Source organism: Myotis yumanensis, unplaced genomic scaffold, assembly GCF_028538775.1.
Source record: "Myotis yumanensis isolate MYYU_CA2020_CCGP unplaced genomic scaffold, mMyoYum1.0.hap1 SCAF_6, whole genome shotgun sequence".
In the NCBI taxonomy this organism is placed as follows: domain Eukaryota; kingdom Metazoa; phylum Chordata; class Mammalia; order Chiroptera; family Vespertilionidae; genus Myotis; species Myotis yumanensis.
Genome location: NW_027223757.1, coordinates 85,796,777 through 85,815,918, shown reverse-complemented (window position 1 = coordinate 85,815,918; position 19,142 = coordinate 85,796,777). Strand labels below are relative to the sequence as shown.

Here is a 19,142-nt window from a genome sequence, read left to right as displayed (position 1 = left end):
GATCTTCAGGGGTCTGGGCAGGATCTGGCCACCCCGGAGAATGAGGCTTTTTCTTGCACTGCTCAGCACAGGAGCAGCAACAAGCCTGAGGGCTGGGGAGCCAGGCGCTGGGACTTCCAGCTGTTTTCCCTCGGGAACAGCTGGGTGGTTAACAGCTTGCCTAGTCCGTCCCTCTGCTTTCCAAAGTGGTGTCGCGTTCATCACCTCACTGGCCACTTCTCACAACCAGCTCCATGCTTTCCAAGTGCAGAAGCCGAGGCCCATATGAGTTAAGCAAATGCTCAAGAGAGCAGAGGTAACAGCCGGGTCAGAACCAGAACCCAGCCTCTGACTCCCCCACGAGTGACCATGTCGGGAGCCTGAGCAAACTGAGTCACTGGCACGGCCATACTGCCCCCCATCGTGGCTCTCCTGTTTGGGGAGACCAGCACTTCCAGCTGTGGAGGCTGAGGAGCAGGGGCAGTGTGGGAGGACATGGAGGAAGCAGGGCTGAGCGCCTTGGCTGAGCTGCAGAGAGGACGGCGTGCCCCTACACACTGTGGGGACCGGGCAGCGAACCCAGCCTGCAGCGGTGACCCTCTGATCCAGAGATCAAAAGGATGTAGAGGAGGGTTTGGTGCCAGCTCTGGGGGTGCAGCAGCTGCACCCTGGGCCCCTGCTGGGCCCCAGCTGAAGGGCCTCTTCACATCTTGTTGTGGTCAGTTCTCGTCAGTCATTCCTCTGGACACCCAAGGTCAGGGAGGGGGTCTGGAAGCTGGTCAGCTCAATGCCCGTCCCGAGGAAAAGGAGCTCTCAGAATTGAAGTCGGGCTGTGGTGTTGGGGGCAGGAGGAGGGGAGGGAATTGGTGGGCTGCGCCTGTCTCCTTGGTGAGGACAGTCTCTCTGTAGGACAGAGAAGGGCCACGGTGACCAGAGATAAGAAGGGTTGTCCCCAAGTCTTGCACAAGCCTCGCTCCCACTCCTCATCTGGGCTCTAGTGGCTTTTAAGTCCCTGGGTTTCCTTTAGATGAACCATCAGGGGCTTGGGATAGAAATGGAGCCTGGGAAGCAGGGAGGCCAGCGAGAGGAGGAAGAGGAGAGAGGCAGCCTTGGCCCGGAAGGAGCTCCCGCAGCAGCAGCCCTGGTGGGTGGCGTGTGCAGCCTGTGCAGACCCTGGGCTCCCAGGCGTGTTCACATGCAGGCTCTGCCAGGCCCACCCCTGTGGGAGGGTAGAGGCGTCCATTCCCGGGAGCAGTTCCCTGGGAGCCAGATTATTTAGTTACATATTACACTGTGTTTTACCCTTTTGCTATTCCTGGGCTTTTAGTCAGGTCCTGCGTACAGGTTCCAGCCTGGCCGAGCCATGCTGCGGGCGCCGCGAGAGGACTCAGGGTCCACCTTCGGGCCCAGGTGTTAAAGGAGAACAGTACCTACTGTCCCCCACCTGGGAGCAGAAGGCAGACTCAGGGAGGGTTCCAGAAGGTGAAGGTGGTAGAGCCCTCCCCTCCCCCACCAGCCACTGCCCACCTGAAGGCCAGGCTTTAACTCCCCGAGGCAGTTTTCCCTACAAACCCCCTTCCTGCCTCTGGGACCCCAGTGCCTGACTGTGAAGGAGCACCCACCGCCGGCATCTCTAAGTTCTGGGAGAGGCTTCTTGGAAGAGAAAAAGAAATGGTCAAAGACTTATCACAGAAACCACCACCGCCCCCACAGCCCCAAACTGCCCAGCATGAAGCCCCGGCCTCTCTCAGGCCTCCTCTACCCGCCCCAGAACCATCCCAGAAAAGACTCCCTCAGCATCTGACATCGTTCACCAAGCCAGAATTTAAAAATAATTATATTAATAATAAATATGTTAAATTACATTTGAAACAATAAATAGAAAAATAAACTGATAAATAAAATCAACAGGTACAAAATGTTTCAAAATTTCAACCAAAAAAATACACAGATGACAGACAAGACAAATGGACGTGAGGGAGGGCGCTAAATGCAGTCACAGGGCCCTTCACAGTTTCCATCGCGGCTCCCTCCTCACCTGGTCACCTCCTCTCCCCGCTGGGAGACCAGGCCACTCGGTGGCTGGTGTCTTGGGGGACTCTGGCCAGCGCGGGGAGGCATCTGGCCTCACCTCAGTGCCTTCTGCAGAGCACCCCGAACCCTGGTGTGTGGGTTCGGAGGACAGGCGTGGGCGGAGCTGGCCCGCGGCGGCGGAGGACGCCCCTACAGAGGCAGGTCAGTGCTGTTGTGCCGGGTTTTCCGGGCGGTGCCATCGTCCCGGGGCAGAGCCCTCTGCAGGTTGGACATGGCCACGGTCTTTTTGAGGTCAATCACGGCGTAGGAGTCTGAGCTGCGGGCAGGGTGGGTGGTGGGCAGGGGGGTTGGGGGGGCCGTGGGGTTCTGGGGCCCCTTGGGGTGGTCTCCACCCCAGCCCTTCAGCTCCACCTGGATGTAGTTGAGCTGCCTCGGTGGCTCGGGGCCTGGCCGGCGGAAATCAAAGTTGAAGACCCTTGGGGAGCCTCGGCAGCGCGTCAGTGGCACGGGGAAGCTGCTGTGGCTGCGGAGGGCAGCACGGGTGCTGGTGGGCTTCTGCAGGGGGGTCTCGTCCTCCTCGCCGTCAGGGAAGCCATTGGAGGAGGGTGTGAGCCCGTCCCTGGAGTCCCCGTCATCCCCGGCCTCCTCCCCCAGTTGCTGGGCATGGCTCTCCCACACGGGGGGCAGGGAGGGCAGGTTCTCATAGTGCAGCAGGGCAGCCCGGCGGTGGGCAAGGCCATTCCAGCCTGGCTCCTCGGGGCTCAGTCTCCAGCTGGCTCCCGGCCTCAGCCCCCCGCTGACATTCTCGTAGGTGCACTTGGGCTGGGCCGGGCACTCGGAAGGGCCCTCGTTGTTGTTGTGGTGAGCGGCGTCACGAAGGCTGGGGCAGACACCCTGGCACTTCATCATGTGCCGCCGCGCAGGCGTGGGACCCAACACGAACTTCACCTGGCCCGGCTGCCAGAACACCTGCGGGTCCCGCTGGTCAGGGCCCGGGGCCCGTGGGGGGAAGGGTGCCCGCCCCTCAGGCAGCGGCTGCAGGCAGTGCCGGCTCCGGCGGTGGTCATCCTCGCTGGCCGGCGTGTTGACGTAAGTGTGGGACTAGGGGGAAAGAGTCCAATTGAGGCAGGAAGGTCCAAGGGCAGGGAGGAAGGAGAGCAGAAGGGACAGGAGGTTGAGAGACGAGTCGCACGGGGGAAAGAGCTAGAGTTTTCTCCTCTTCCTTGTCCTCCAAACCTTCCAGGGCAGCTGCCTCCCTTTCTGGGAACCGGAAGGGACGCTATAGATTTTCTTCCCGCCATGATTCTTACTGGGAGAAGGTGCCATATTTCCTGACCTCCGTTCCCACCCAGACCAAGAGAGAGGGGTGGGTCAGTTGCTTGCTCACCTGCTCATCGGGGGCAATGAGGGCATGGGTGGACTCCTCTCCCAGCGAGGGGTGTCGAAGGCTGCTTGTGGAGGGGCGCCGGGGTGCCGAGAATCTCGGGCCCTCTCCTGGGCATCCAGGGAAGCCGTTGGAGAAGCTGGAGACACTGTAGCCTAGAGCTGGGCACAGAGAAGACAAGCCCAGGTGAAGGGTCCTGCAACCACCTGCAACTGCGTGTGCAGCATCCTGGGACTCCTCCCCAGGCCTCCAAAGCAATCAGCCTCCTGCACCAGCAGTCCCCATCATCTCTCACCTCTCTGTTCTTCAGATCCTCTCCCTCAAAGAGCAGCTTGAACGCTGTAACTTCCCCGATCACATCCTTCCCTAAAACGCTTGTCATCACTGGCCTGTCCCTTTGCCTCGTTCTAGCTCTGCCGAAGAGCTCAAGGGAAGCTCCTTGAAAGCAGGACTGCTTCCATTTTCCTGCCCCCGCCCACCAGCCATGAGTGCAGCACACAGAGCAGGTGCTCAGTGCGGACTCAGGGAATGAACCAGCAGCAGCTGTGAGAACCTCTCCAAACACTGGTCATGGGTAGACAAGGTATATGGGTGTGACCCATTAGATGGAAGGAAGGAAGCAAAAAGGCTCCAGACTGCTGTTTCCATGGAAACCCAATGTCTGCACCCTGACCATCAGTCGAGAAGAGTTCCAGGACTCCCCAGGCTCAGCTGGGAGTCACCTGATCGGACCAGGTCAGGCCTCACCCATCCCCGAGTGGTTCTGATGGTGGTCGGTTGCCGGTCCTGGAAGGCTGGCTCACCCAGGCATCCCCCACCTACCTGTCTGACTTGGGTCCCCCACACTGGTGCTTCCTGGGCCTGTGCTTCTGTGTGTGCGTGTGTGTGCGTGTGTGTGCGTGTGTGTGCGTGTGTGGTGGGGGACCGAGGGCGGGTCTCCTCACCATTGGGAGGCTGCGGGGCCCGCGGGAGGTCGAGCTCGGCCGGGTGGCTGTTGCGGGTGATGATGACTGGCTCTTCCATCACGTTGATGCTGTTGCACTGCATCAGATCCTGCAGGAGGTTGAAGATCTCCTCGGCCCGGGAGCACTTGAATGCAAATATCCCTGAAGCAGGAGAGGAAGACATGAGGCTCCTCTGACCACAGAGGCTACACCGATGCACAAAGCTCAGGAAATGTCTCTAAATTCCACTCCCAGGCCTGCGGGGGTGCGAAGAGCCCCGCATCAGGAGCACTCTCCCTGCACACTCTACAATGGGTGGAGCTGGGCTCGGTGCCTTCCCTTGTCTCCCACTAGCTATTACCATCCTGAGATCTGATACTTCAGCTATATTGCTCTGAGGTGAAGTCATTTTCATAAGGATCTATGTGCACAGAGGTGAGAGGAAGGGAAATAAAAATCAAACTGAAAAAGGGTTGTATCAGATCAGTGACCACTCCTCACATGCTGCCCCATCTCCCTCTGCCTACTACCCTGGCTCCCCAGAAAATGAGCTCCACCCAGGGTACCAGCCCTCAGCTCTATGACCAACAGCCCAAAGCTCTTTGAGGGTAGAGAGTCTGTTCTGTCACTGCTTCTTCACTGGGTACGTAGCCCAGATCCTGGCCAGAGAGCGAACGTCTACTGTGTATAGGCCCCTGACCTCATGGAGCTTAAATTCTGGTGCAGAAAGGAAGGAAGGATGGCTGACTAGCTAAAGGACAAACACAGCACAGCGACCGTGTGGCTCCTCCGAGCAGCCACCTCATAACCTCTCAGACTCGAATGCAGGAACTCAAAGCCCCAGGGTCAGCCGGAGGGGCTGAGCACCTGTGACTCAGGGGATCCGAAGTCGCCCTCGGGATGTTGTGCCAGTCTGGGATTCTGCACTCCCGTAACAGTGGGGCCCAGGACTCAGGGGAGGCTACTTGGTGTGTGTGTGTGTGTGTGTGTGTGTGTGTGTGTGTGTCTACAACAAAGATAGATAAAGCTAAGCTGGGATATGGGACATCTGAGGTGTGCAGGAATGAGACAGAAAAGATGAAGAGAAAAAAGACTATACTGGCAAGCTATGTTGAAGGCTAAAAAAGGCTGGGAAAGCCTCAAGTTTTGGGAAAGCCCTGTGTTGGGGCCTAGGGCAGCTCCTCTAGGATCCCAAGTATGGACTAAACACCACCTTCCTCCCCGCTCTCTGCTCAGTCAGTGTTGCTGCCTCTGCCTCATGAGCTCCAAGGTCAGATGCCGGAGGGACGGCGGCTCCCCCAGCCAATACAACCTCGGAGACTCACTGTCCGTTGGCAGCCTCATAAGAGGAGCTCGATCGTTTCACCTCTGCATAGTCACAACCCAAACTGCATTTAACGCAGTCCCAGAGCTGATATCTGAACCCTAAAGAGAAGCCCTGCCCACGCCACTGCTTCAAGAGCCATGGAGAGCTCTAGCCTTGACCTCATGGACAACCCACTACACCCTGACCTCTGGCTACAGGGAGGAAGGGGAAGGAGGAAGAATACATCTCACTCCATTGCTCACAGGTGACGACGGATAACCGCGTGAGGGCTGCTTTGTACACCGGGACCCAAGAGACCGACCTGCCCAAAAAGATCATTACCGGTCACAGAGCCCTGAGGACGGCAGAGCTTCCTGCCTGGCTTTTCATTATTCACGGGCCCTAGGGTACATGACCTGGGGCTCAGAAGGAAGTTTCTTCCTATGTAGGGACCCTGAAACTGGAGTCACAGAGGGAGGAGCCATCAGCTGCTTCCCCAGCAGGCTCTGGTCTCGGAGCACCAGCTCCTCCCCACAAAGGGGTCCCCGCCAGAGCTAAGTGAAGGAGCACTGGCCTGGGAGTCCACTTAGTTCTGTATTAACATGCCGGTGCTCCCGGCCATGAGCCTTCCCCTCGCTGGGCAACGCCTGCCAAGTCTGAGCTGTGACTTCAGCCCTAGCACCTGGCCCAGGCGCACAAGCCCTAGGTAGCATGGGGCAGGGGTGGGTACTCACCCTGGCCCGTCTGGCACCGACGGCCACTCTCAAAGGAGAAGAGGTTGGAATCATAGCCATAGCGCCGCAGGCAGAGGTACGGCCAGCGGACAGCCTCCCGCCGATGCAGGTGCAGCACCAGCTCGCTCTGTGTCAGCTCCATCACCCCGGAGCCCAGCTCCACCCCCTCATCATCCACATTGGTCACCTGAGGAGCAGAAGACAGAGGGTCAATGAGTGAGTCCAACAAGGGTGGGTAGGGGTCCCTGAGCCATTGGGAGACAGGCAGGCTGAGGATGCAGGGCCACAGCTGGGGACCGAAGGGCTCACCTGACTCACCACAGCCTCTCTGGAACGCCAGCCACATGATTACTCAGTGCCACTGACCCACAACAGTTCTCTAGGCCTCGGTTTGCCATTTGCACAGTGAGTGGAGGGGTGGTTCGTTACCTCCATAGTCAGACGGTTGGACGACCAAGGTTAGATGACCTCAGATGGTCCATGGCTTAGTATCCAAGGACCAGATGTTAATGGAAGAAGGTGTTCGATTGTAAGTTCAAAATCTCAAGACCCTGGGAGAGTCAAGCCCAAGGCAGAACAAATACAGACTGCCTCCACCACCTCCCCAACGCTAGGACCTTGCTGAGGGCGCCCTCTTGTGGTGAGCAGGAGAAACCACGCCTCAACAGGAGGGGCTCCACCACCTGAAAGGTGGGGGGGACCAGGGGTGCACAGGTCCATTGGGCCTGGCCTTCTCAGCAACACTAACGTAGCGATTACCATGTGCCAAGCACTGTCTTAATACTTTATACATATTAACTCACCAGTGCAGACTTTTGTTGTTTTGCCCAAAAGAGTTACGTGTAACGTTACGAAGATATACTGACAGGACCGAAAGATCTAAAAGCACCACCTTTGCTACTGTTTACGACATTCCTTCATTCTTGGTGGCGCCAAGAGCCAAACACACCACAGTGGCCTGGGCTCCTTTTCCTCAGGCCACCTCAGAGGCCTGATCTCAGGAAGTCTTAACGAGCCCACGGCCTCAGCCTGTCATTCCCCCTTCTCGAGGGAGGCCGAGACAACACCACCGCTGGGGGCCGGAGACCAGTAGGCCCTGCTGGGCACTCAGGAGAGGAGGGGCTGTGGGTACCTTGAACTTGGTGGGGTGGTTGTCTGGGATGCTGTCTCTATTCAGGCAGCTGCAGCAGCTCCCCATGGTGTCAGAGCAGCCGGCCCACCCTAAAGGGAAGCATAAGGGATAAGAAAGTCAAGGTCAGCTCCCACAAGCCCTGCGCTCGGGAACTCGGCAGAGCCATCTCACTGTGACCACTTACTCTGCCCAAGGGGCTGCATGACAGAGTCCCTCCCCCAAGGAAGTCCCACTCTCCACCCAGGACCAGACACACACTGGATGAACATTAACTCGAGGTAGGGTGTGTTAAAGATTAATGCTAATGGGGGATGGAAAGTGCTTCTCAGACATAGCATTTGATCTAGACCTTGAGAAGTACATAGGATTTGGGCCGATGCAGTACAGTGAAGGGAGGCCTGGGCAGCAAGAAAAACATGAAACAAGTAGAAACCCAGAAATGATCTGCATCAGGAGTTGGGTTCTGGCCTTGAGCCTCATCTAAATTCAGCAAAGAAATTAATTTGGGAGTCCCAGACACTTCACTTTGGCCTATACTTTTCTCCTTTTCCCCCTCATTCTTCCCACATCATCCCAATCCTCTTTTCCTCCCTTACCACCATCCCAACACCCACCTCAGCTTTATCATTTTGATATCCTTTTCATTTGAGGCGCTACATTACGGTCAAAAGATACACTCCGAGGATTGAACATTTAAAACAGCACATTTTTCATAAACTTGATTAAAAAAATACATGCTGGATTTGCTTTTGGTCAAAGGGGAAACATAACCTTGGCTTTTTCCTCCAAGATAAGGCACTGGGATTGTATGTCACAATAGTAGGACTGTGCCTAAGATGGAGGGGATACCTACCACCAGGTCTGAGTGACCTAAGGGAGCAAGCAAACACATGGACTGACTCCAATCGGAATTAAGGGGTTGCAACTTGATTCAAGAAGTGAATCTGTAAGATCTGATATCCCACTGAATGTATAAAGCTTTGAACAAGCCTGACCTGCACCCTCCATCCCTCTCAATTTGGGAAACTCTAGGATAAAGGGGCTCCTATACATAGCTCTCACCTCACCTAGGCCATCGGGCAGCTGACTCTGGGAGGGGCATGGGGAAGGACCCCCACTTTAGTCCCCCTGTTCTTGGTGGGGCGTCATGGCAAGCAGTCTGCAGAGAAGTCACCTGGATCCCTCTGGGACACACCCGGGGCTCACCTAGCATAAGAGACAGAGACCACAGGTTAGTGGAAACATTCACCCTCACCAACTGTTAAAGAGATTGACTTGCTGTCGGTCCATCCCACCTGCATATCTGTTCCAGGTCCTAATGGGACCAAAACACCAATGGATAAAGCAAGATCAAGGGCAAAGGGACCACAAGTTCTGAGCACCATAAGCTCTGGGAAGGGTGCTCTCCTGGTATCAATGGGTTTGAAGTCTGAGGCAGCCTGCGACCTTTTCAGTGGCCGCCAGACTCCGGCTGAATGCTGTTACGACCAACACCAAAACCACCACCTTACCTTTGCAGAAAACTTTACAAAGAGCTTTCTCAAAAAGACACTATGACGTACTGGAAAGAGCACTGGCTTAAGATTCAGGAAACGAATATTCTAGACTGTTTTGCTGCTACTAGGAGACGGCCAAGTCAATTCCACCACCTCCACCCCCAACTCCCACCCCGAGGCGTCAGTTTTAAAGGGAAATATTTGTAAACTGTGGCGCTTCCGGAGTAAATAACCTCTAGAGAAGTATGTAGGACAAATATCACTACAATTTTCCTCTTTCAGGACCATCTCACATTTGAAAGCTTGATAGATTTTTTTTTCTGTTCTCCAAGCTCTGAAAGGCCTAGAATGTTAATACACATGCTAACAATAACCCAAAATTTCAGGGATCTGAGCCCCAAGTAGACAAGCTGACAGGGCAGGACCCCGGAGACTTGTGAAATCCCACCTTCCTTTCTGGAAAAACACGATCATTTCCCAGGGCCTCTTGTACTCGTATGCTTGGAAAACTTCCCAGGTGGAAAGACCCCCACCCTCTTGGTCTGGCTTTTTTCTTTGGAAGGTGGTAGCAGGCTGAGGGAGGTGTGCATAGCCTAGAGACAGGCGGCGGCTGGGGAAAATACTGGGGCCTGAGCCATCCCAAGGAGTCTGGGGTGAAACCAAGAACTAAGTATAGGGTGCAAGATGGGGGCGGCTGCTGCACCTCTTCTGTCCCCTTCTCTGTAAGATACATCTGATGACAGCCCGATGAGGGGCATTACAGTGGATGGGCCAGGAGAAGGGAGCTCTGGTCTGGGATAGGGTTGCATGGGGCACGGAGTTAAGAGGGGGTTACGAGGACTCAGAATACATCCGAGGGCTGCGGGAACGTGGGCAGTTTTATGGATGTGAACATGGTGCAAGGAGAACGGGGAGGGGTGTGATGGGTCAGAGGAATTTCAGGGCGGCGGAAGCATTGGGGGCATCCCGGGGAGAAGGTGGGCGTGCGGGAAATCCGCAGGACGAGGGGTTCCGAGGGCACCAGGACGGGCGAAGGTGTGTCGGGTGGGGGTGGGGTGGTTCTGAGGCGTGAGAAGCATTTAGGCTGCGGGGCTGTCAGGGGATTTCTAGACTGGGATCCCCAGCTGATTTCAGGAAGGAATGGGGGCGGTCGGGCCGCGCGCCGTCACTGCACCCCCGCCCCCAGCCCTGGGCTCCGCCATCCGCCGGTCCGCCGCGGACGGGAGCGGAGACTGCAGCGCGGTGCGGCCTCGCAGGAGCCGCCACGTCCCCGCCCCGCCCGCCCCGACTCACATCGCCCCGCGGCCCGGGCGGCGCCGGGCCCCGCTCCCGGGTGCCGCTGCAGCAGCCGCCGCCCGCCCGGAGCTAAGGTCTCCCTGCCCAGCCCCACCCCGCGGTCACGGGGTCGGAGGTCACCGGCGGCACCAACGAGACGCTGCGGGCGGGCGGACCCGCTCGGGGCGACCGGCGCGCAGCCTAGAAGGTCCCTTTGGAGGACTTTGCAGTCGGGAGCAGGGAGCATGCGCACACGCCAGAGGGCGCTCCTGGCCAGCGGCTGAGCGCTCCTGGGGGCGGGGCCCGGGGTGGGATGGGGCGGGGCCTGGCGCGGGGGCGGGGCTGAGGGGACGGAGGTGGGACCGGAGGTTCCACTACCCGAGCAGAAAGGAACACGGGGTGGAGGGAGAAACACGAAAGATCGGGGAGGGGTCTGAAGGGATGGAAGAGAGACGGGCAGTACCAGGGACTCTGGCAAGAGACTGAGAAAGGGGAAGGGGCGGAGAGACCACTGGGGAGAAGGGGGAGGACACAGAGATGGATGGGCGGGGCTAGAAAAACCAGAGGGAGGTTTGCGGGGGACCTGCGTGCTTGATCAGGCGTTCTGTTCGGCAAGTGGCCGAGGACCCGCATAAACGAGGTTCCCCGGTGTCTGTTCGGCGCCCGCAGGGGCACGATGCCGGCACTGAGCCCAGGGTAGTGGGGGCGGGGGGAGTGGAGCCTGCACACTTTCCACCCCAGATCTCACAAAGGTTTTCTGAGCCCCGACCCCTCCCCGAGCCGTCCAGCTCTACCAGCCTGGGAGGGCGTGGGGGAGGGAGGCTCCCTGAGCTCCCGGGGGGTGGGGGCGGGCGCTGCGCCTTGGGGTGGGGACTCAGTGAGCGGAACCCGACGGCGGGGTACGACCAGAACGGCCCAGACACCGGCGCGCCGCGAGGGTGAGTCTCCAGCAGACTCCCGCCTCTTCTCTAAGCTCCCAGCAGCCAGACTGGGAACCCCAGCTGACTGGGCACCACACCATGCTGCCTGCCTCCAAGGTGGGCCCCGCGAAGACCGAGAAAAAACTTTGGGGATCTATCCAGAGGGTATTTGGCGGGACTGGACACTTCTCCCTCTCACTGTCCGGGAAACCAACCCATCCCTTTACCTCCCCAGACTATATAGGGCCGTTCAGGCTTTGCCCTTTAGGGCAGGGGTGGGTTGGGAAGGTGGAACTCCATGAGCCTGGTTACACCTGCGCGCGGGTGAGAGCGGGGGTTCAGCCTTGTCCCTTGTCTAGGGGAGCAGGTGGGGGGGGGCGCGGATTTTGCAAGAAATCAGCATGTTAGAAAGGTGGGGTCCAGTGCTAAGCGGAGGTGGAGTTAGGCTGCCCTTGAAGGGGATTGAAGGGTGAGGGGCGAGGGCTGACTTCTGAGCATTGTCTGTGTGGGACAATTCATGTGAACTAGAACCTGGAAGAGAGTCCCCCTGGGGCCCCAGATGTACCCCCTTTTCCTGTGGGCCCCCCTCCCCCAAGCACCTCTTGCTGCCTGGGGCAGAGGCACGGCTGTTAGGGAAAGTGGCTGCTGCTGGCCCTCAGTGTGAATGGCCCACCCTGCTGCCTTCCACAGGAAGCCTGACCTGAGGGACAGACCGGGAAGGAAGCAGGTGGGTGTGGAGCTAGGAAGCTGGGAAGGGTGGCACGGGACATCCGAAAGGGGGTGCAGAGGGGGCTGTGGGCTGGGAAGCAGTCTGACCCTGTTCCCACCTCCTCTTCTACAGGCCAGGGATTTGCTGATGGCCCTCCTGTGCCTGCTGCCCGTCAGAATCCATCTCAGCTCTCAAAGGCAACCTCTTCCTAAAGCTCCCCTTCGTCCTAATATGACCGTAGGCGAGGTAATGAACCTCAGTTTGTTTCAGCCTTAAAATGGGATAATAGAAACCACTTCAGGCAATTGTTGTGAGGATGGAGTAAAGGATGTAAAATGCTGACTAGCCCCTGGCACGGAGTAAACAGAGAAGTTTGCTCCGGTTATTCTTTCCCTGTGGCGTTGTGTGTACCTGCCGGGAGCTCTAGCCCATTCTGCCCAGCTTCATCTCTGTCTTACCCACTAGACTGAGCTCCTTGTGGGCAGGGCCCATCTCTTTTCTACTTCAGTCATCTCCTCCCGCCCCCAAGATCCTGTGGTCGGTCCAGGGCTTGCCCAGAGGAGGGCTGAAGAGAGGCACTTAGAATGGTCCAATGAAATTGCTGCTGTAGATGGGAGGTAGAAACACAAGATTTGCCTGTGTCCTGAAGGAGCTCAGAGACTAGATGAGGAGCTGAGAGAGACACAGGGGCAAAGAGAAACATGTGCTCCACCTTGAGACACTGGCTGTATTTCTGGAGCTCAGGGAAAGGGAACAGCGATGGGCTGGAGAGGCGGAGAAGGGCTTCCTGGCGCAGTGGTCCTTTTGCCTGGCTCACGCCCACAGCTGGAGCAGGTAGGGCCTGTGCAGGGAGTGGGGAGGAAGCCAGCCCACTGGCCTGGTAAGTACACAATGAGGAATGGTGAGAGGTGGGGAAGCAGGGACCAGTCTGCCCGAGGCTCACCAGAAAGGCGCAATGCCCTCTCCTCCCACTGTGGGCCTCCTCTTTCCTCCATCCCAATCTTGTTATTTTTTTATTGATTTCAGAGAGGAAGGAAGGAAGAGGGAAAGATCCATGATGAGAGAGAATCATGGATTGGCTGCCTCCTGCAAGTTCCCCACTGGGGATGGAGCCCACAACCCGGGCATGTGCCCTTGACCGGAATCGAACCTGGGACCCTTCAGTTCGCAGGCCAATGCTCTATCCACTGAGCCAAACCGGCTAGGGCACCATCCCAATCTTAAGAGACCCCAGAATTTGAGCTTCAGAAACGCTGGAGCCGAAAGGCCTGGCCTCAAGATCTGGCTCTGCCACTTACTAGCCGTGTGGCCTTGGGCATACCATGTATGCCCACCCGGCCTCAGTTTGGCCATCTGTAAAAATGGAGAAGAAAGTGCCACCTGACTCACATGGTTGTTGGATGAGATCATGTCTGTAGAGCCCTTAGCGCTGCCTAGTAGCATATTCTAAGAACTGAATAAATGGGAGGTGTTCTTGTTATTTTCGGGGTAGACTTTGCCATCAGTGTCTGTGCTGAACCCTGGCTGGCCCCACCGAGGGGAGGGCCTCACCGCTGGGGATGCAGACCCACCAGCGAACTTTGACAGTGGCCCAGGCCACCTGCCGGAGGAGGACCTTGCGGAGACCTCTGCTCAGGTAGTGGGAGTCCTGCCCTTCCTTCTGAGACCACTATGCCTCCACCCTTTGGATCTCCTCCCATTTCCACCAGCTGGGAGGAGGTGGAGCTCAGGGAAAGGAGAACAGGATTCCTCTTTGCAGGAATCCGTTTCTACAGCCACCACCACCCCCACCCCCCTCACCCCCCCAACCCCCCAGGACATGAGGGTTTGACTTTAAATGTATTCACATGAATACACATTAATGTTAAAGCAGACCTGAGGGGTTTGGGCCCTGAGTGAAGGGGGTGGTTTTAAGCATATGAAGGGAAGCTGTTTTGGGGTGTGAGGCCTCCCCAACCTCCATCAATCAGACCACAAATGCAGGAGTGGGTCAGCTGTCCCGGTGATCTTAAAGTTGATTGCCCAAAAGGGGTGTGCGTGCGTGTGTGTGTGTGTGTGTGTGTGTGCGCGCGCGCGCGCGCGCGCTTGGCTGTTGTCCCAGATTGCAGAAGAGGTGGCAATGAGAAGGGGAGGGAAGAGGGAAAACCTAGCTCCACTCCTCATCTGCTGCTGTGTCTCCTCGGGATCCTGAAGTTCTGAGCCTGGGGCTCCTTGGCCTGGACACCAATCGAGCCCCCAACTGGCCTGGGCTCCAGATGCTCCTGCAGCAGCTCCCCCCTCAGGACGGCGATGTGGGTCTCCCTCTCCCCAGCGTCCCCCTTTGTACCTTCTGTGGAAGAACCCTGGTCCAGAAGTCAGGGAACATGCATTTAAGGCCTAGCTATGCCACTAATTGGGGGAAGTTATTCCCCCAACCTCAGCCCGAGTTTTCACATCTACATAATGGGTACAGTTACCTACATGATGGCCGTTCTGCCTGCCACAATGCTTAGTTGAAGAGCAAATGAGAAAATGGACATGAGCGACTTTTGAAACGAATAATGGAATGTACAAATGTAGGGAGTATGGTTAAGTATTTATTGAGGCTCTCTGTGTGCCCAGTCTAAAGGCTTATAATCAGTTGGGTAGGCAAGACAGGAGAATATAGACTAAATAGGGCAAACACCATGGGAAGTGATATTGAGCTATATATATGGTTCACTGGGAGCAAGGACCTAAATGTGTGGTGACAGGGCGAAGTGCTTAGTGTCAGACCTGAGTGATGACCATTCCTGGGGGAGGGGGGGAGTTTGCTGGCACTCTTGTCCCTGTCCCTTTCCCTCTCAATGCCCTTCTATGCTGTTACCACCTGTACCTCCCAGAGATTCTACAACCTTCCTTTGACCCAGCAGCTAAGCCTTCTCCACTTAAACTTCAATCTTGCCTGCTGGGGCTCTCCTGGTCACAGTGGAACCTGTTTCTGCAGGAGCGATACTGCCTGGCCCTTGGGGAGGAGGAGCTGGCTGAGCTCTGGCTCTTCTGTGCCCAGAGGAGGCGTGAGGCCCAGGGACAGGGAGTGGTGTGCCTGATACCTCCCAAGCTCCAAGAATGCACCTGTGAAAAGGTATGTAGTATCTCCCCCCCCCCCCCCCCAAATATTTCCCTTCCTCCACACTTTGCCCTCTCAATTCTGCAGAAGGAGCTAGCTTCTGAGACTCTGGGGAGAAAAGGGTTTGGGGATTGACAGTATGGTAAACTTCAAGAGAAACCAAGTTTGGGGGCTCTTGGTGAGCGTGCAGTGGAGGTGGGTTTGGGATGGAAGAGCCAGGAGGGTGGTGCTGCCTCTGACCAGCCAGCACCTCGCCTGGCAGTGCCAGCACCTCGCCTGGCAGTGCAGGGAGCGCCTGAGGCCAGGGGAATACGGAGTGTTTGCAGCCAGGGCAGGAGAGCGGCCCTGCTGGCACCAGGCTTGCTTTGCTTGCCAGGCCTGTGGCCAGGCCCTGATGAACCGCATCTACTTCGACCACGATGGGCATCTCTACTGCGGCCGTCATCATGCTGAGCTGTTGAGGCTACACTGCCCTGCTTGTGACCAGGTACAGCTCTGAGGGGAGGGCTGTTCAGGGTCCAGCTTGGCAGGATGTAAGGGAGTGGAGTAGGGAGAAGCAGCATAGCCTAGGACCTTTGTGTCTCCCTTGCTCCACTTGAGCTCTGGGCACGTGGGACCCTTTGCCTCCTCCCTCACTGCAGTGTCCCCCATAAGTTCTGGGGTTGACAATTTCTCTGGAGCAGGGACTCTTGGACAGACGTTCCCACCAGTATGCCAGTGCCCAGTGCTGTGCCTTGTCATGCGAGAAACTCCCCTGAGTTAGCACAATGTTAGCGGAACCCTGGGTCGCACTCCGGGCTGTGCCACCTGCTAGCTGGGGATCCTGGCTAAGCCAATCAGCCCTCCCTGCGTCGGAGAGTGGTTGAGTAGATCAAATGAGAGTGTCCGTAGACGTGCTTTCGCGTTAACTGGCTATAAGGCGTGGTTACTGGATGAATGAATGAGTGAATGAATGAATGAGCCGGTCCCCTCTCCCTCTCCCAGCTGATCTTCTCCCCGCGCTGCACCGAGGCGGAGGGATGGCGCTGGCACGAGAACCACTTCTGCTGCCAGGACTGCGCCGGGCCCTTGGGGGGTGGACGTTATGCTTGGCCGGGGGGCGGCCCCTGCTGCCCCACTTGCTTTGAGAGTCGCTACTCGGATGCCGGCTGGAGCCTGGCCGCGACCCTGGAAGGAAGGCCGCCCCTTGATAAGGGAGGAAAGGTGCAGATCCAAGGGGAAGTGGGCAGAGGGAGTTCCCCCGGGCTGGGGCCCTCGCCCCGGTCCCACGCCGTTCCGTCCCTCCAGCAACGCCCCCGTCCTCCAACCGCACCCCCAAACCCGAGCTTCGGGGCCCGCAGCTCTCACCACGCATCCCTGGCCGGAGCGCTCCGAGGGCCTCCCGAGCCCATCCCGCGCCGCGGGTGAGGTTGCGGCGCGGGACTGGCTCCCGGACTGGGGATGCTGCCGCCCTCTGGTGGGCGGAGGCGGGGAGGGGCGAGGAGCCCGAGGGGACCAGCGCGGCGGCCTGCGCACCCCCGGGGCGGGGCGGGAGGCGGGGCCTAGCTACCGGGTGGGAGGGGGGCGCCCCGTCCCTCCCTGATCTGGGGGTGTGAGACGCAGGCCTCTGAGGAAGGCCTGTCTGACCCGTGGAGCAGGGGAGGCGGGGCTCGGCAGAGCCGAAGGAGGGGACCGCGCTTCGCTACCCTCCGCGGCCGTCTCCGGAGCAGACTTCGCCGCGGCCGCCGGCTCCAGTCCAGAAACCCAGAGGCGGCTGCTGGGGTCCAGCCGGGAGCATGAGAGCCCAGCTGGGGACAAGGCGGAGGCGCCCAGAGGACGGGGGCAGGGCCCCCTGGAGACGTCCATTGGTCCCAAGGAGTACGTCCCCTGCCCCACCTGCTCCTCTTCCTCCGACTCAGAGCCCGAAGGCTTTTTCTTAGGCCAGCGCCTTCCCCAGCCCTGCACGACCCCGAGACGCCTCCAGGCTGGTGACAGTGGCACCTCCAGGAAGCGCTGCACCACTTGCTCGGGGCGCGGCCCGGAGCAGGGGGAGTCCAGGGGAGGGGCGATCTGTGAGGCGGGGGCCGAGACTCCTCTCCCCGTAAAAATCCTAGACTGAACGCAGCCAGGGACGCGCTGGGACAGGCGGCGGGGTGGCCAGCTTGAGTACCTCCTCCTCAGCCCGCGCATTCTGTGACTCTTGATGGAGACTTTCTTGGGGAGCCCCATTCCCCAAAGCTACGAGGCCCCTGCTGAGCTGGCCCCTCCCCGACCCCACAGGCCGGGGCACCTGGATCCCCAGCCTCCTCCTGCGCCAATGAAGCGGTCACTCCGAGGCCACGTGTGACGCGACGGCTGGGCGAGCCGAAGGCCTGGAGGGAGCGGGGGGGGGGCGGGGGCGGTGGGACCGGACCGCGGGAGCGCAGGGCCGAGCCTGCTCCGCCCTCGCAGAGCACGTGGACGCTCAGCCCGGGGTCCCACCTCTCTCGCGGGTGTCGGACTCGCTCCGGCTGCGGCAGCCTGGGTTCCGCGGCAGCCGGCGGAAGCGCGATGCCGGAAGTTGCGTCATCCCCGTGCGCGGGCAGGCCTTGCGGAGCGTGGAGCTGCTGCTATGGCTTCCAGCGGGGTCGGCGTGAGCGCTGGCGGCTCGGCAAATGAAGCTCCCGAAATCCCAGACAACGTGGGAGATTGGCTCCGGGGCGTCTACCGCTTCGCCACCGACCGGAATGACTTCCGGAGGTAACGGAGCCGCAGCCTGGCACCATCCCTCCCTCCGCGCCCGAGCACAGAACCCGCCGCAGTGCCTGGGCCCAGGCTGGCCCTCCGGGGGCTTAGACCGTGGTTTTTGCTGAGAGCCTTGCTCGGCGAGTTCCGGTGCGGCGGCAAAAGCCGTGTTTTCAGTTACCCGGTTGTCTGGAGAGTGTCACCCTGACCCGGGTGGGCTGGGGGGGCGGGGGGCGGGGACCCGGGAAGAGGCGGCGCCAGCACCCAAACGGGCTGTTCGGCCCCAGATGGGTGCTTCATTGGTCTCTGCATCTGACCTTCTCTTATTAGACAGACAGTTAAATAACTGTGGGTCTTGGACAGGCCGCCGCGTCATGATGTGGCGATAGTGATCAACGCTCCCGCGGTCTGGAAGTGTTTGCCTCCGGGAGGTTTTTCCAGGTGCTGGTGGTGGGACTCTGACCACAAGGTTAATAGAATAATTCTTTTTCCAGGAACTTGATCCTCAACTTGGGACTTTTCGCTGCAGGAGTTTGGCTGGCCAGGAATTTGAGTGACATTGATTTAATGGCACCTCAGCCAGGGGTGTAGCCAGATAGGTAAGCAGGTAACCACTGTCTGTCATGAGAGGCAGGGAGAAGCAATCATTTTACCAACTATCCACAAAATGTAGGGGAGAGACTTTATGTAAAACCTTTGGCAGCTGCCTAGTTACGTGTGTTTCCATGTTAGAAGGAACTTGAGTCTACCCATTTCCCTGCGTTTACGTTTCTGCTTTTACATGCCACCTCCTGTTCTGTTGTCTGATTGCAGACACATGGAACCCGAGATGTACTTGAACCTCCAAACACAGAGCCTCCAATCTGTGACCATCACAAGACTTTCCCTGATAGCAGCTGAAGTTTGATTCACATGGCTACCTTCCCTTCCCTGCCTGCTTCCCTTCGCCAGGTCTACTCAGAATTCATTCTCTGGTCAGCAGTCAAGCTTCAGCTAACGTGTTGTCCTCTGTTTTGTAAAGTTCTGTACATAATTTCTAAGTTTCAGTAGAGAGTGATCTTTGCTCTTTTCTTGAGGAATAACCTGATGGTATTTTAACAATGATCTGAAATAAAGACTGTACACAAAGACAGCCATTTTTTGTTTGTTTTTTTAATAAACTTCAGCTTACAAAAACAAGGTGTAAAAAGTTGATTTACAAAAATCATAAAAACATGATTTATATTTCACACACGAGATAGGAACAAGCCCAAACACGGTTGTGGCAGAGGTGGCTTGCTTCATATTAAAAGAAAAAAAGAAATGGAAACTGTAGCCACCATTCATTGATGTTAACATAGCCTGAAGCTTACTGAGGAATTTCCATTTTTGAGCGTTACTAGGGGAAGAATCCTTTTGGTGTTGTATAGCATGTTAATGCTCCAGGTGGGTTTTCCAG

At 57.8% G+C, this 19,142-nt stretch overlaps 3 protein-coding genes across 7 annotated transcripts; 2 read left to right on the top strand and 1 right to left on the bottom strand.

The window, feature by feature from the left end:
- Positions 1–1,824: 1,824 nt before the first annotated feature.
- Positions 1,825–10,386, bottom strand: FRS3 (fibroblast growth factor receptor substrate 3). 5 transcript variants are annotated; one of them, XM_070419392.1, is made up of 7 exons: positions 10,303–10,386; positions 8,576–8,719; positions 7,514–7,602; positions 6,382–6,568; positions 4,342–4,503; positions 3,401–3,558; positions 1,828–3,114 (listed from the first exon to the last, which is right to left on the bottom strand). In XM_070419392.1, exons 3-7 carry the CDS (start codon positions 7,577–7,579, stop codon positions 2,203–2,205), a joined length of 1,485 nt encoding a protein of 494 aa, XP_070275493.1. In that variant the 5' UTR covers positions 7,580–7,602; positions 8,576–8,719; positions 10,303–10,386; the 3' UTR covers positions 1,828–2,202. The 5 variants fall into 5 exon arrangements, with proteins under 5 accessions (XP_070275491.1, XP_070275493.1, XP_070275492.1 ...); XM_070419391.1 differs by having other exon boundaries at positions 8,581–8,719; XM_070419393.1 differs by lacking the exon at positions 10,303–10,386 and adding an exon at positions 9,458–9,511 and having other exon boundaries at positions 8,581–8,719.
- An 812-nt stretch (positions 10,387–11,198) lies between these two features.
- PRICKLE4 (prickle planar cell polarity protein 4) lies at positions 11,199–16,428 on the top strand. The gene is made up of 8 exons (XM_070419389.1): positions 11,199–11,222; positions 11,895–11,931; positions 12,046–12,159; positions 13,406–13,549; positions 14,879–15,016; positions 15,360–15,488; positions 15,986–16,204; positions 16,289–16,428. Exons 3-8 carry the CDS (start codon positions 12,061–12,063, stop codon positions 16,406–16,408), a joined length of 849 nt encoding a protein of 282 aa, XP_070275490.1. The 5' UTR covers positions 11,199–11,222; positions 11,895–11,931; positions 12,046–12,060; the 3' UTR covers positions 16,409–16,428.
- A 1,111-nt stretch (positions 16,429–17,539) lies between these two features.
- TOMM6 (translocase of outer mitochondrial membrane 6) lies at positions 17,540–18,836 on the top strand. The gene is made up of 3 exons (XM_070418619.1): positions 17,540–17,719; positions 18,199–18,303; positions 18,518–18,836. The coding sequence occupies exons 1-2, from the start codon at positions 17,592–17,594 to the stop codon at positions 18,293–18,295; spliced, it is 225 nt and encodes a 74-aa protein (XP_070274720.1). The 5' UTR covers positions 17,540–17,591; the 3' UTR covers positions 18,296–18,303; positions 18,518–18,836.
- The last annotated feature ends 306 nt before the right edge of the window (positions 18,837–19,142 follow it).

Excerpts from the sequence above, each read along its gene's own strand:
- PRICKLE4 (XM_070419389.1), top strand. The coding sequence starts at position 12,061 with ATGGCCCTCCTGTGCCTGCTGCCCGTCAGAATCCATCTCAGCTCTCAA. Across the intron at positions 12,160-13,405 it reads CTAATATGACCGTAGGCGAG|ACTTTGCCATCAGTGTCTGT; the intron begins GTAATGAACCTC and ends TTTTCGGGGTAG. Across the intron at positions 16,205-16,288 it reads CCCTTGATAAGGGAGGAAAG|CAACGCCCCCGTCCTCCAAC; the intron begins GTGCAGATCCAA and ends CCGTCCCTCCAG.
- TOMM6 (XM_070418619.1), top strand. The coding sequence starts at position 17,592 with ATGGCTTCCAGCGGGGTCGGCGTGAGCGCTGGCGGCTCGGCAAATGAA. Across the intron at positions 17,720-18,198 it reads GACCGGAATGACTTCCGGAG|GAACTTGATCCTCAACTTGG; the intron begins GTAACGGAGCCG and ends TTCTTTTTCCAG.
- FRS3 (XM_070419390.1), bottom strand. The coding sequence starts at position 6,727 with ATGTGGCTGGCGTTCCAGAGAGGCTGTGGTGAGTCAGGTGAGCCCTTC. Across the intron at positions 4,504-6,381 it reads TCGGTGCCAGACGGGCCAGG|GGATATTTGCATTCAAGTGC; the intron begins GTGAGTACCCAC and ends CTCCTGCTTCAG. Across the intron at positions 3,115-3,400 it reads TCATTGCCCCCGATGAGCAG|TCCCACACTTACGTCAACAC; the intron begins GTGAGCAAGCAA and ends CTTTCCCCCTAG.